The following is a 13,464-nucleotide window of genomic DNA, read 5'->3' on the forward strand; positions in this document are numbered from 1 at the left end:
AGAGACAGAGAGAGAGAGAGAGAGAGAGAGAGAGAGAGAGAGAGAGAGAGAGAGAGAGAGAGAGAGAGAGAGAGAGAGAGAGAGAGAGAGAGAGGGAGAGAGAGAGAGAGAGAGACAGAGAGAGAGAGAGAGAGAGAGAGAGAGAGAGAGAGAGAGAGAGAGAGAGAGAGGGAGGGAGGGAGAGGGAGGGAGGGAGGGAGAGGGAGGGAGAGAGAGAGTGGATGATGCACCTGGGCGTATGGTCTAAACAGGTTGTCCTGATTCTCTTAATGAGTAATGGGTGTTTATTGGGCGTAACATGCAGTAAACCAATCAGAGTCTCATATCGCTCTATTCTATTCTCTATTTACATGGCGGAGTTCGTTGGTGGAAAAGCTGAACGCTTCTCAAGCGAAGAAACGGATTTGCTCGTGCGCAAAGTTAAAGCGCGCGAGCAGATCATCTACAGACAAGCAGGAATCCACCAAAGCTTCCTGAGGTGACATTTAGGCATTTTTATATTTACGTACACAATTACAATCTTTTACATTTTAATCTTTTATTGTTGCATAACAACAGATTTGTCTCGTCTGCAATCAAAAGTCAACTCAAACATGTCTCACCACATTGACTCAAATCCAGATGATTTCACCTCTACAGTCTACATTCATTTACACCTCTTCACGTGTTCACACTCTCATTTGATTCTCATTTATTTCTCCTGATGAGCAATTTGAGGAGAAACATCTGAATGTTCTTGTTTGGAGTCAAAACACTGAATCTTTCCACCGTGAAGAACACACAAACACATTGAGATGATAATTCAGTGTGAGACATAAACAATACCCTGGAGTTTATTTTCTATGATTGATAAAGTGAATGGCTCTAAAGGAAGAAAAGATTCTGCTCTTCACAGGCAGTCGGCTAAAGTTGAAGGCACTTGTCGGTGACCCGCGCTCCTCTCGCCTGCAGCCGCACGGCTGACCTTTCCAGACACGGCATGTGTCTGCATAGATATTGGATTTAACACCCTCTCACCTAAATGAAAAATGCGTGCAAAATCAACAGTGGGCCGGGCGCGTGTCGCACCTCACGCCCCCCGCAGCATCACGGAGGATTAACCTACCGTAATTTGTCGCTTCCGGCTTTGCGCCTGGAGATTCGGGCCATGAACAGAGGGAGGGTGACGGCATCCAGCCAGTGCTTCTCATACTTTGGTTCATTATCCGAAGGTGAACAGGGCGACGACGGGGCCTAGACAGCATTAATGAGAGAGAGAGAGAGAACACAAACATCTCGTTTTTGTCACTCTTCCTCATACTTTGATCAGAGTGCCAGCGGCCTCGTAACAGCCGCGTGTCCCATGATTCCAAAGTATCCGCAGCGCTCGAACTCAAGAGATAAAAACTGCAGTATCTCACAAATGAATAAGGATTACAGTTGCCTTACACAAATACGTGACACTTTTTATGCATATTCACTGGCAGCATGGCAGTACGATAAAGTGTGAAGCACATGAACGTTTCTACAACGCTTCATTTCAAACTCTCAAACAAGCTGGATTAAAAGTCTGGTTTAGCTGACAGTTGATAGTTTTCAACATGCACGTCACTTTGATGCCCGATGCACGTTTCTCACTTCAACTGATGTGAGAGTCACATCAGCATTAACATAATATCCTGCACGACAAGACCGATTCACTCGCATGAATAAATATTCACACAAATCGGTGAGCCTGTAAATGCCAAGTGAATCTTCTTATTTGAAATCAATCTCCAAATATTTTTGCCAAGTCAGGACTGAATATTTCTGACCTTACATTTTGCGTTTATCTACAGTGCTTCAACAGTCATGTTCATTTAAAACATCAGTTGTTAAAACGCAATCCCTCATTCATTAAACTTCTTTTTAAACACTTTTTCACATCACAGTTTAATATTTAGAGTGTATAATGCGTGAATCACAGAGAATAGTGCTGGCAAAGCAAACACAAATGCACTGTTGGTTTGGATAAAAGTGCCGGTCATCAAATGTAAATGTCAAGTTACGCGCCAGTCAATGACATCAGTATGGAGTTGAAATGGCTTTTCTGAACAATGGCATTCGGTGGAGATTTATATTGTTCAGTGAAGCTGTCAGACAAAACAAATCAATAAAGGCCTCCAGTAGAAAATCAAAGAATAATTTAAGTTCAAGTTCAAAGTGTTTGGATGTGAAAATCTCTCCCGGCAGAACTAGAACTGTTGGAGGTTTAAAGAAACGGCCATTAGTCAAATATCACCAACAATACTTGGTTTTGAACAGTTTGAAGTGTTCCTCTGATTCACTCGTTTATTCGGCGACAGATGTGAATGATGAATCATGTGTCTTATTGAGGAGAGACGTGCTATTCGTTTTCTGTGTGACTGAATTTACAACGCTTTTCACCTGGAGGACGATCAAACTGAGCCATATTCACATACCCACCCAAATATTACAGACACCACAGGCTGGACTGGTTTGACTTGAACCAAAAAGCAACACCTACTAAACATGTAAAACTCCTTAGTAACCACACAGAAGGTCCTAGTAACCACTTAAACCTGAAGTAACTACAAAGCCACCAATCAGAACTCCTAGCAACAATCTGGACAACTCTTGCAACCACTCAAACGTCTTAGAAACTACTCAGAACACCATAGCAACCACTCAAAACCCTTAGTAACATCTCAAAAGACCCTAGCAACCACTCACATCACCCTAGAAACCACTCAGAACTCCTAGCAACTACTCAGAACCTCTAACAACAATCTGGACAACTCTAGCAACCCCTCAAACGTCTTAAGCAACTACTCAGAACACCATAGCAACCACTCAAAACCCTTAGTAACCTCTCAAAAGACCCTAGCAACCACTCACATCACCTTAGCAACCACACAGAACTCCTAGTAACTACTCAGAACCTCTAGCAACAATCTGGACAACTCCAGCAACCCCTCAAACGTCTTAAGCAACTACTCAGGGTTTTGAGTGGTTGCTATGGTGTTCTAAGTAACCTGTCAACAGACCCTAGCAACCAGTCACATCACCTTAGCAACGACTCAGAACTCCTAGCAAAAACTCAGAACCTCTTGCAACCATCTGGACAACTCTGGTAACCACTCAAAACCCTTAGTAACCTCTCAAAAGACACCAGCAACCACTCACAGCACCTTAGCAACAACTCAGCATCATTATTATGGTGACAGCAGTTTTTTTCTTGCAGTGGTGCAGTGTAGTTAATATAAATCTACTGCACAGAAAGCACACACTTCAGCTTTAAGCAACGAACTGATAAGACAAGTCTACACAATGTAAAAAAAAGCTTCATATAGTTCTTCTAAAGTTTAAGCACAAAAGAAACTTCTGGGTTTTGTGCTCGGGGCATTAATGAGATATCTAAGAGAATTCTTTCACTTGTGACTGAATTGAAAACTTTAAAGCTTTACCAATTACATGGCAACACTTCCTGAAGTGATATTCTTCACACGGCTCTGTTGTGCGGACCGGCGCTGGGATAATTAAACCTGATTTGACTTTCATGTTGCGCTGTGCTACAAGAGTCTTGAGATGACAGGGAATGAAATATCACCCATGTGTCGGCATGGATCACACTGATCCCACCAAACTCCACTACTTCAGTTTTATCAGTCAGATGTCCAGACACCAACACTAAACTTCATCACAATAACACAGCAACAAATACTGATGTGCTACAACGTATTAAACACATTATATTGTATTGTATTGTTTTATATTACATTATATTATAATACGGTCAATTTAAAATTAAATGGCATGACGCTTCCTGGTATTTTTCAGTTAAGTAAACATTTCTAAAGAAAACAGTCAAAGACATACTGTATATGACTATCCACATCTACTTCACTTTCAAGATAAAGGTTTTAAAATTTTCAGTTTAAGGCTACAGACTACTATAACAGTTACACAACTATAACATTAAACATACAGAGAAACGATATGGTTGGAATAAAACATTGAAAGTAGGGCAGGTGATAAAACGATAACGATATGCATAGACGATACACCTTTATCAATAACGATAGAAAAAATGTTAGATATAACGCTCAAAACTCAACATGTATATAGACATGAAGTTGTGTCGCATAACAATCCATGTGCAATCACTGCAGAAACAACCTTTTATTTTCTTAGACAGTGTGGGCAAGTAAAAGTTTTTTTTTAAGTTTTTTAAAATGCACGTTTGCATTTTGCTTTTACAGAGAGATCATACATAGATCATACAGTGTTCATTGAATGCGCGGGCGCATCCATGCAGCGCAAGACATTCTCATCCACTATTTAACTGCGTCTAAGTTATATCTCTATCACAGACATTGCAGATATTCGTCATCACAAAGTTTATTATTTGCATGCATTTTAAAGTTCTGCTTGTTTAAACTTTCAAGCGGTTTGACTTGTTTCTTCTGATATATGAGCACGCAGCGACATCCGACATGCGTGTACACAGACACAGCACAGGTACAGAACAAAGTTCTCTTTCGTGTCGTATTAGCTATTTAGCTGTAAAATGCACCAAAGATTGGTTTCACATAAACACAGTGGCTAATTTTATAAGCGAAGTTAACAGTGGATGTTTATCAGCATTAGCACTAGCTCTTACAATTAGCTACTAAACCTGTTGCTGTCTCTGTCATAATAAGTCTATTTTTACCCAAACACTTCACAGAGACACAGTTAAAATGGGAAAATTGTGAATAATACAGTGGTAAAATTTTATTTTTTCGCGTGTCACGTGATTCATGGAGCCTTCAGATAGTTCCAGGAAGTTGTGTTTTCTCTTTAAATGCTTTATTTCTTTCATTTTTTCAATCGTTAAATGACTTACGTCTTTAAATGGGTTCAAAGTTGACCTCAGTTGGTCTGTTTAGCCGCAGCTCCATGCGTTACTAGTAACTTCCGGTAACTATTGAGAGCCTCCATGAACCGCCACTGCTGTGAAAAAAAGCTGTTCCATTAAAGTCAACGGAGTTGACGCGACTCTCTCTCTCTCAATGGCTCTGGCCCAGCCAGAGGCTCGCACATTTAAAATGTGTGTGAGCTTACAAAACACATAACGGTATCGTCCATTGGTTTGGACTCTTCTACAGTATATTTACTGTCAGTTATCGTTCTTGGTGTGAACTTTTTTTCCAGCGAGCAGGTCTGTTTTTATCTTTTAGTACTGAATCAACAGCCCACGTGACAGCTTTATACTTGCAGGTATTTCTGTATCATAAAAGTGGCGCTCGGCTAATTATCGTAGGGCATGTAAATGATTGAATGCTAAAGCGACAGCGCGCGTCCCGTCGCATGAAAGCAAAACGCTGTCAATCGGCTCAATGTCACAGCAGCCCGTAGGGGAAGATGAGCCGGGGAATTTTAATCACCTGCGGGAGAGACGCTCAGCCTCAGAAAGAGGATTGGAACAAAACATCTCATTTGAAGAACATAAAAGAGTGAATATTGTTGACTCGGCGGTAACGAGAGTTTGCCGCCTGTTTGGTCTGTTTCCACGACTGAAAGACACACAGGAAGAGTCAATAGAAGAATCCAGCTCATCTGCTTACTTTAACTGGATCCAGTGACTTGTGTTCAATGTTTAATAATGAAACATACGTGTGAAAAAATGTAGCATTCTTCACCGTGTTTCGTCTTGATTAAAAACAGCTCTCTCTGCTTCTGGACACACGTGTAACCTGATAAACAACATCATCTCAACACAATATATTTGAAACCCTTTATACTACAAACATGAATGATTTAAGAGAGCCGTGCTGTTACATCCAATAGAGATCATATCACCATTATTGCTTAGAAATAACAATAAAAAACTCACAGCGATGAAGGAGAAACCGAGACCAGAACATTACAGACATGATTACAGACAGCCTTGCGTACCCACTCAAAACACCATAGCAACGGCAACATCATGAAGATGAGTTCTGCAAACTAAGAAAAGCATAAATGTAGGTCATGTACAGTGTTGGGTGTAACTAGTTTAATTGAATTACTTTTCCCTTTAAAAAAAGTAAAGTAAGGATTACTCTACTGTTACTTCTGATGTAATTCAACTAAATACTGTGTGTAATATATGTGTGTGAAATAGTGGAATTGACTAATTCTTTTAAAAATTCAAAGTCTAACTTCAAAATCCGTGCTTTAATGTATAATTCTCACATTTGTAATACTTTGGTCAGTTAATAATCCTAGGTTTATATTATTGATTTGAATGAATTAAAAGAGCCGTTTCATGTCTATCCTTGAATCACTTAACTAATCAAGGTTGATGTAGTAATTAGTAATAAGTAATTAAATACTTTTTGGAGAGAGTCATTTGTGCAGTAATCTAATTACACTAGGGGTGTAACGATACACTCAGCTCAGGATTGGGTACATATCTCGATGCTGGATTCACGATACGAAACACATCTCGATATTTTGAACAAAATTTAAAAATGAACCTGAAATTCAAATAACATTTATTTTCAAAATATGAACAATTTCAGTAACTTATTTTGTTGCACATTCAACTTAATAAAGAATTTTAGCATTTTAGGGCTTAACTGAAATTTGAATTAAGATCAGTGTCAATTTTGACAGCAAATTTTGATTTAGTTTTAGTCATAGTCTTTTGACTAAAATGCAATTTAGTTTAAGTCATCCCAATCTATCATAGTTTTAGTCTATTTTTAGTAGATGAAATCTACATTATGTTAGTCTACTAAAATCTGTCACGGTCCTGCCCTCTTGTTTCTGAATTTATAGTCGTGTGGCAGGATCGGGACGGAGCCCTTAGGTTTTATGTGAGAAAGCCATGAGTTGTTTATGTTTTGACATCTCATGTGCTTTCTCGTGTCTTGTCATTGGCCCCGCCCCTCTCGTTTCATGTATTGCTTCCCTGCCGTGTCTGATGTTTCCCACCTGCCCTGTGTCATTATCCCTCGTTTGTCTTGCCCTATTTAATGCCCTCATGTTTCTTTGTCCTGTGCTCGTGTATTGTATATGGTGTCTTGCTGCGTTCCATGTTCTGTGCCTTCCTGCTTCCCATGCCAGTGTCTTTTGTGAATTCCTCCGTTCTGTCTAGTAAGTGTTCAGTTTAGTTTTTGTCTAGTGTTTGGTTAGTCTAGGGTTCTTGTTTTGTGTTTATTGTTTAAATAAATTCTGTTAACCCCTTCACCTCTGCCTGCCTGCATTTGGGTTCTCTCCCTTGTCAAATCCTGACAAAAATCTATCTGGATTAACTCATTTAATTGGTGTAATTAAATGTTCCATACCAAGATTGAACTGTTTCGACATAATTTACTTTACCTTAGAATTAAATGAGACCAGGTCATTACCTTTATTTTTCAGAAAAGTTGAGTAACTACTGGATATGCATTGTTGTGACACAGAGAATATTAGACCATGAACGACATGTAGCAGTTCATTCAGTCTCATTTTGACTCGTTCGTTCATTCAACCAATGAAACGCTCTGACAGAGCTCACGCTCAAGCGCTATTGGCTCGTGTCTCTTTGAAGCTGCGCTGTCTTTGCTTGAGACAGTAATGAATGAGAAAAATCTTTCAAAAAGACATATTACATAAACTGTATTACATTTCTTCAATCATGCAGATCACATACTTGTTTTTTAGCATGTCATTCGATCTTTTAATCTACAGCCGACTCACTTCATCGCTTCTCTGATCGGAACAGCGCTGGTTTCTTTTGGCTTACTTTATGTTGCATATCACGTTATGCAGCAGCTCACGTTAGCGGATAAATGAACGTTTGCATTTAAAAATGTTTGTGCTCCTTTGTAATGAGTTAGAAAGTGACTCGCCTGCAGTCACGCTTCAAGTTTGCTGTGTTTTAACGGCGATTGTGAAGGAAAATAAGATGCTTTCTAAACCACTTGGAGACACAGATTGTGTCTCGTGCTTCTCTCTCTAGCGCATATGTGAGATAAGCACACGTGACGCGCTGGCGTAGAGTAACGTTAGGTAGCGTCTTGACCGCTGAACGAATAGAATTATTCGTAAAATATCCCCCTCTCTCTATGATTCGCATCGTAACATTTTTGCATCGCGAAATATCGTAATACGAAGTATCGTTACACCCCTAAATTACACTATTGAATATGTAATTAGTAACTAGTATTCATTACTTTTCAGAGTAACTTGCCCAATGTGGGAGTGTAAATGTGGCAGAAATAAAGAGATTTTACCGTTCTTACAGAGTCTTAGTCACATCATGTCATGTGTAAATCTGCTCACATATGCGGCCTGATGCCTGCTAACCTTTGCTCTCTGACTTTAATAAGCAAGTGACCGCTGAGGGAATAAACACATTGGCTGTTTGTTGGATTGATGACAAGCCGTTCTCACAGCGACAGGTCTCACCGCCGCAGTGTATTAACAAGCAGTGCTGCGCTTTAGAAATGTCCCGTAAAGGTCAGATGAATGAAATGAATCCACGAGCGCTGTGAGATCCTAGATTTGGGTCTGAACGCGGCTCTCTTGAAGAACTACAGTGGATTTGTACATTTCTGAAGAAATCGAGAGTAATGTTTCTTAGAATCTCCTCCACCTCTGAATCTGAGAATGATGCGCTTTTATCCTCATTCTGTCACACGGTGTATTTGAAAATAAGCATTATAAATAATCTGATGCTCAAAGTCATGCAGGCACGACCTCACCGTGTTGCTGGAGTTGCCATTCAAATGCAATCCGCTGTCAAAAAGCGGCGAGGACGCTCTGCTGCTCTGATCACTGGAGGGTCCGGGGGAACCTGTGAAAACAACACGTGGGTTTATCACTGAGAATCATCACACAAGCTGCTTCATGCCACAGACACAAACTCACAGCAGATTAGAGAGAAAGAGAGAAGGTGAGAAACACTTGAGAAATCTGACATCAGCCCACAGCAAACACATTTCAGACCAACTGAGATTGACCTTCCTGTAGAGTTTCTCATCTTCAGACACCCTGATGTGCTGTTCACGTGCGCTCACACCGTCTTTCCAAATCTCGTATTATAGACCGTTAACTTCCGGTTTGTGTTTAATAATATAACTATTCATATTCATTTATATGATTATCTCATTGTATAATAATTGTATTTAATAAACCATTTGTTGAATTTTGTCGTATGTTCATTTTATTAATAAACCGTATGGTACATTGACATCTAGCGGGTGAGCTTCTGTTGAGCTACTGTCACTGACTCGTTTCTCTTTCAGTTGATATCACAATTTTGAGATACGAATGCAGGCAAAACAGACCAATTTAACAGTGATGTCTGACATGAATGATAGTCTACTTAAAAAATACTGTAGTACACTTTAAAACTTACTATAGGGAACTGTAGTAGGTACTGTAGTATATTATAGCAATTACTACACTGTTATTCTGTAGTAACAACGGAGTAAGTAAATATCGGAGTACTCAATGAAATCCTACATGATAAATACTGTAGTAAACTTTCCTATTTACTATAGTAAACTGTGGCAAATACAGTATCCTGTAGAATTTACTGTATGTCAGGGAATAGGTCAATTGTAGTAAATTCTGTAGAATACTTTAGTATTTTTACTATAGTAAACTGTAGTATACTGTATATTACTGTAATATCTACACTTTGTAAATATATACTGCATTGAATTGGTAAACTGTAGTATAAAAAGTGTAGTATACTTTAATGTTTACTATAGTCAAATGTAGTTAATTCTATAGTATAATTCAGAATTATATACAGCGGTAAACTGTAGAAAAGTCATTACCAGACTTTGTTTATACCTTATATAGTATTCTGTAGTATGAATTATAGTGAACTGATCAACTGCACGCTGTAAACCATGTTAAGCCTGCACAACAACAAACATCTTAGTACTTATTTCCTCTTGCTTTTTCTTGTTTACTCAACTTTTGGGCAAGCAGTTTATGTGAACTAAAGTTCCTGAGTAACTACAAAAAGAAAAAAATAGTTGATCAAACTTAAAAACTGAATTATGCCATTGTCTAAGTTCTCTCAACTACAACTTTAAGTCAACCCAACTCAGAAGAGGAAGTTTTCATTTAACTTTCTTCATTATTGTATTGCATTATCTAAACACTTTAATCAAACCAGACCAGAACACTGGTCAAGTACTGTAACTGCTTGAACAGCTGTGTTTTAGCCACCTTTAGCGGTAGCGGGATTGCGTCAAGACACAAACCTCAATCATGGTGACCATAAAAAACCCATCATACATTAAAAACAAATCTACATACATGAGGCAACTAGCATTTTCAACAACAACAGCATAAACCATATCTGCAAACACTAAAACAGTAATATTTTGAAGAAACTGATTAAAAAACGAATTGAACATGTTGCAGTGCATGCTGGGAACTTTCTGTCTGTTTAGATTATACATTTTGTTAAATTGGGCAAACGTTTTGCCACATTTTGACCAAAACTCCAGTAAACAAAATAACCAGTCCAGTAAACAAGAACATTTTTAAATTGGATTTTTTCGTAAATAGCATAAAATACCTAATTCTTTACTACGGTAAGGTTTAAAAACACTATAGTATCTTGGAAGTATAATACAGTTTTTTTTTCCATATGGGGTCATGAAGTAAAATATAGTAAAATCCCAGCTAACACAGTACGTTCTGACGACATCGCCAGTTTGTCTTCATTTGGTCACTGTGACATTACTTTGTGACCACGTTCTGAGGACGTCTTTGCAACGTATGTTCCAGAAACGTCCTAGCCACATCCACAAATAACGTCGTGAATTAATCCCATGGAGAACGTTGTAGCGACGTGATGTACTGGTCTTCAGATAACCTGGACGCTGGTCATTTGATTAATGAATCTGGTCATTTCTATTTATTATGTTATTGTGGAAAATTTATGATCAGAGTAAAATCTGTTATAATGTCTAGACGAATGCAATAAATCCGACTTCTGACAGCTATTAAACAGTTAATTTGATACCACAATTAAAACTGCGTTTCTATTTATTTAGTGCGCGCGTCTGATATGTGCGCGCACGCGCCTTCTCTGACCTGCAAAGAGCCGCGCGCTCGCATCATTTAAACGTTAATGGTCATTTGTTTTTTCGTCACTGCCTGATATTCCTTTAGCGGTTTATTAATATTTTTTCTTTACTTTATACCTTACAGGCGTGAGAGAAAAAACACATATTTTAGTGATTTTCGATCGATTTGGCGCGTTTAAATGAACGGACCCTGATGTTTGTGATTGTGACTAAAGAAGCTTTTGATTGTTGTTTTTAAAAACGGACAACCTGCTGTCATGAGACGAGGTGTGGAGAGAACCCAATTGCAGGCAACAGTGAAGAGGTTAACAAAAACGGTATTTATTACAGAAACACAAAACAAGGACCCACGGGGGGGTAAAACAATAATCACAAGTAAACAGAAATAAAGACTAACTAAACACTAAACTAACCAAACACTAGACATGACCTGAACTCAACACTTACTGAAACAAGACAGAACATCATCAACAGGAACACGAGCATATGGCACAGGTTAACACTGACCTAGCACAAGACGAACTGCTTACAGATACATACAATGCACGAGCACAAGACAAAGAAACAAGAGGGTATTTATAGGAAACACAAACTAGGGATAACGACATGGGGCAGGTGTGAGACATTAAACACTCAGGGAAAGATAACGAGGAAACAAGAGGGATGGGGCCAATGACAAGACACTGGAGAGAACGTATATTATTGTCAAACGGACAATAATATGTTTCTCTCCACACATAACCAAAGACTTTGTCATGGCTCTGCTACAGGACCAAGAAAAACATGACTAAGGAAGCAGAGCCATGACAACCTGCTAAACGTATGTGGTAAAACAAGAATATAATGTTAAGCCTAAACATAATGTTAATTCATCTCTGTCAATAAATATCTGCTTTAAATCCTCTATATTGTGTTGAAGTCTTTGATTATTTTTGTCATGTACTACAGTATAAATCAAATATCTGATTGTGATGTACAGACAGTGTTGTGTTGAGTTTTATCATCGTTATACTGTGCTTTATACATATTTGAATAAAATGGAATCTTTAACGCACAGATTAAATCACAAATTCATTAAATCCTCCATGTGAGGGATGATAATTGTTTAAATTAAAAATAAAAAAACGATTTTAACAACGTGACTGTTTGGTGGTTAGGACGTGCTCATCACGTCCCAGAAACGTTTTTTGGTACGTCGCTGCGACCAATATGGTACGTTCCAGTTATGTCTTCAGCAGGTAATCACCATGTCCCAACAACGTCCAATGTTACGTCGTCACGACGAATATGGGAATCACAAAGTTACGTCGCTGGAACGTTATTATGGTACGTCGTGGCAACGACTATGGTCCGGACCAGGTACGTCGTCACAACATAACTATGTTAGCTGGGATGATGAATGCTAATGACTATAATGCTAATGAAACACAAACTTGTTTGTGTTTATGAGAAACAGACACAAGAACGGGTGAATCTGCAGTAAGATCTGCCCAGCTCCTCTCACCTCGCCGCGCTGCGGTGAAAACTTTATTAATCCCGAAGGGAAATGAGTTTGCTGCTTATGTAGAGCGGTGTGCATCACTCACATCAGCATGTTTTACATCAGAGTTTCCTGGAGAAGTGAAGCGGTCCTCACCTAAAGGAAGCTTTAAAAAGGCCGGCGCTTCCCTGAGGTAGCGAACAGTGATGGTGACTTCATCTCCAGCCGTTCTCAGAAGATGAACCTGCATGAGAGAAATAAAACATCCACAGACATCATTATCACAATGACTTTATTGAGTTGAATGAAGTCAGCACGTCATCGCTCCGAGGGTACGGGGTTCAAAAGATTTCTCATGAATGATTACAGAGAGCGACTGAATACCAGACCATCATGAGATCTGTTCAGGACGACTAACCGCTGCTTTATTATCACGCCAGTGCTTCATATCATCAAATTTCACCTGATTCAGAAGCTCAGTGGAAACGTTATGAAAGAGGAATCGCCATCGTTCCTAACAGAAGGTGTTGTTTTCAAACTCTAGATAGATGTTCTCCCTCCAGCGCATCTGTCTAACATGAAACATCATTCTACTCTTACGTATTCATCTAGATAACAAAGATGAGATTGATTGCAGTGAGTTTGCAGTGGATTGTGGGAGATCACTTCTGACATGAGGTTGAAGGTTTAGCTCATTCTCCAGAGCATCCCAACAAACTCGTTGTCTTTTGCTTTTATTGGCATAAACTCATTTACATGAACTGGCATGAGTCCTATCATAACACACCCTTCAGTCACCTGCCTCGTTCTCTCTCTCTCTCTCTCTCTCTCTCTCTGTCTGTCTGTCTCTCTGTCTCTCTCTCTCTCTCTCTCTCTGTCTCTCTCTCTCTCTCTCTCTCTCTCTCTCTCTCTCTCTCTCTCTCTCTCTCTCTCTCT

The 13,464-nt window shown here is 39.2% G+C and overlaps 1 protein-coding gene across 1 annotated transcript in view; it reads right to left on the reverse strand.

Moving 5' to 3' along the window:
- sntg2 (syntrophin, gamma 2) overlaps positions 1–13,464 on the reverse strand; it is a 56,138-nt gene that overhangs the window by 26,941 nt on the left and 15,733 nt on the right. Inside the window, 3 exon segments of the mRNA XM_057343741.1 lie at positions 1,106–1,233; positions 8,697–8,788; positions 12,685–12,772. Of these exon segments, the coding sequence (XP_057199724.1) occupies positions 1,106–1,233; positions 8,697–8,788; positions 12,685–12,772 (308 nt within the window).

Source organism: Triplophysa rosa, linkage group LG10 (genome assembly GCF_024868665.1).
Source record: "Triplophysa rosa linkage group LG10, Trosa_1v2, whole genome shotgun sequence".
In the NCBI taxonomy this organism is placed as follows: Eukaryota; Metazoa; Chordata; class Actinopteri; order Cypriniformes; family Nemacheilidae; genus Triplophysa; species Triplophysa rosa.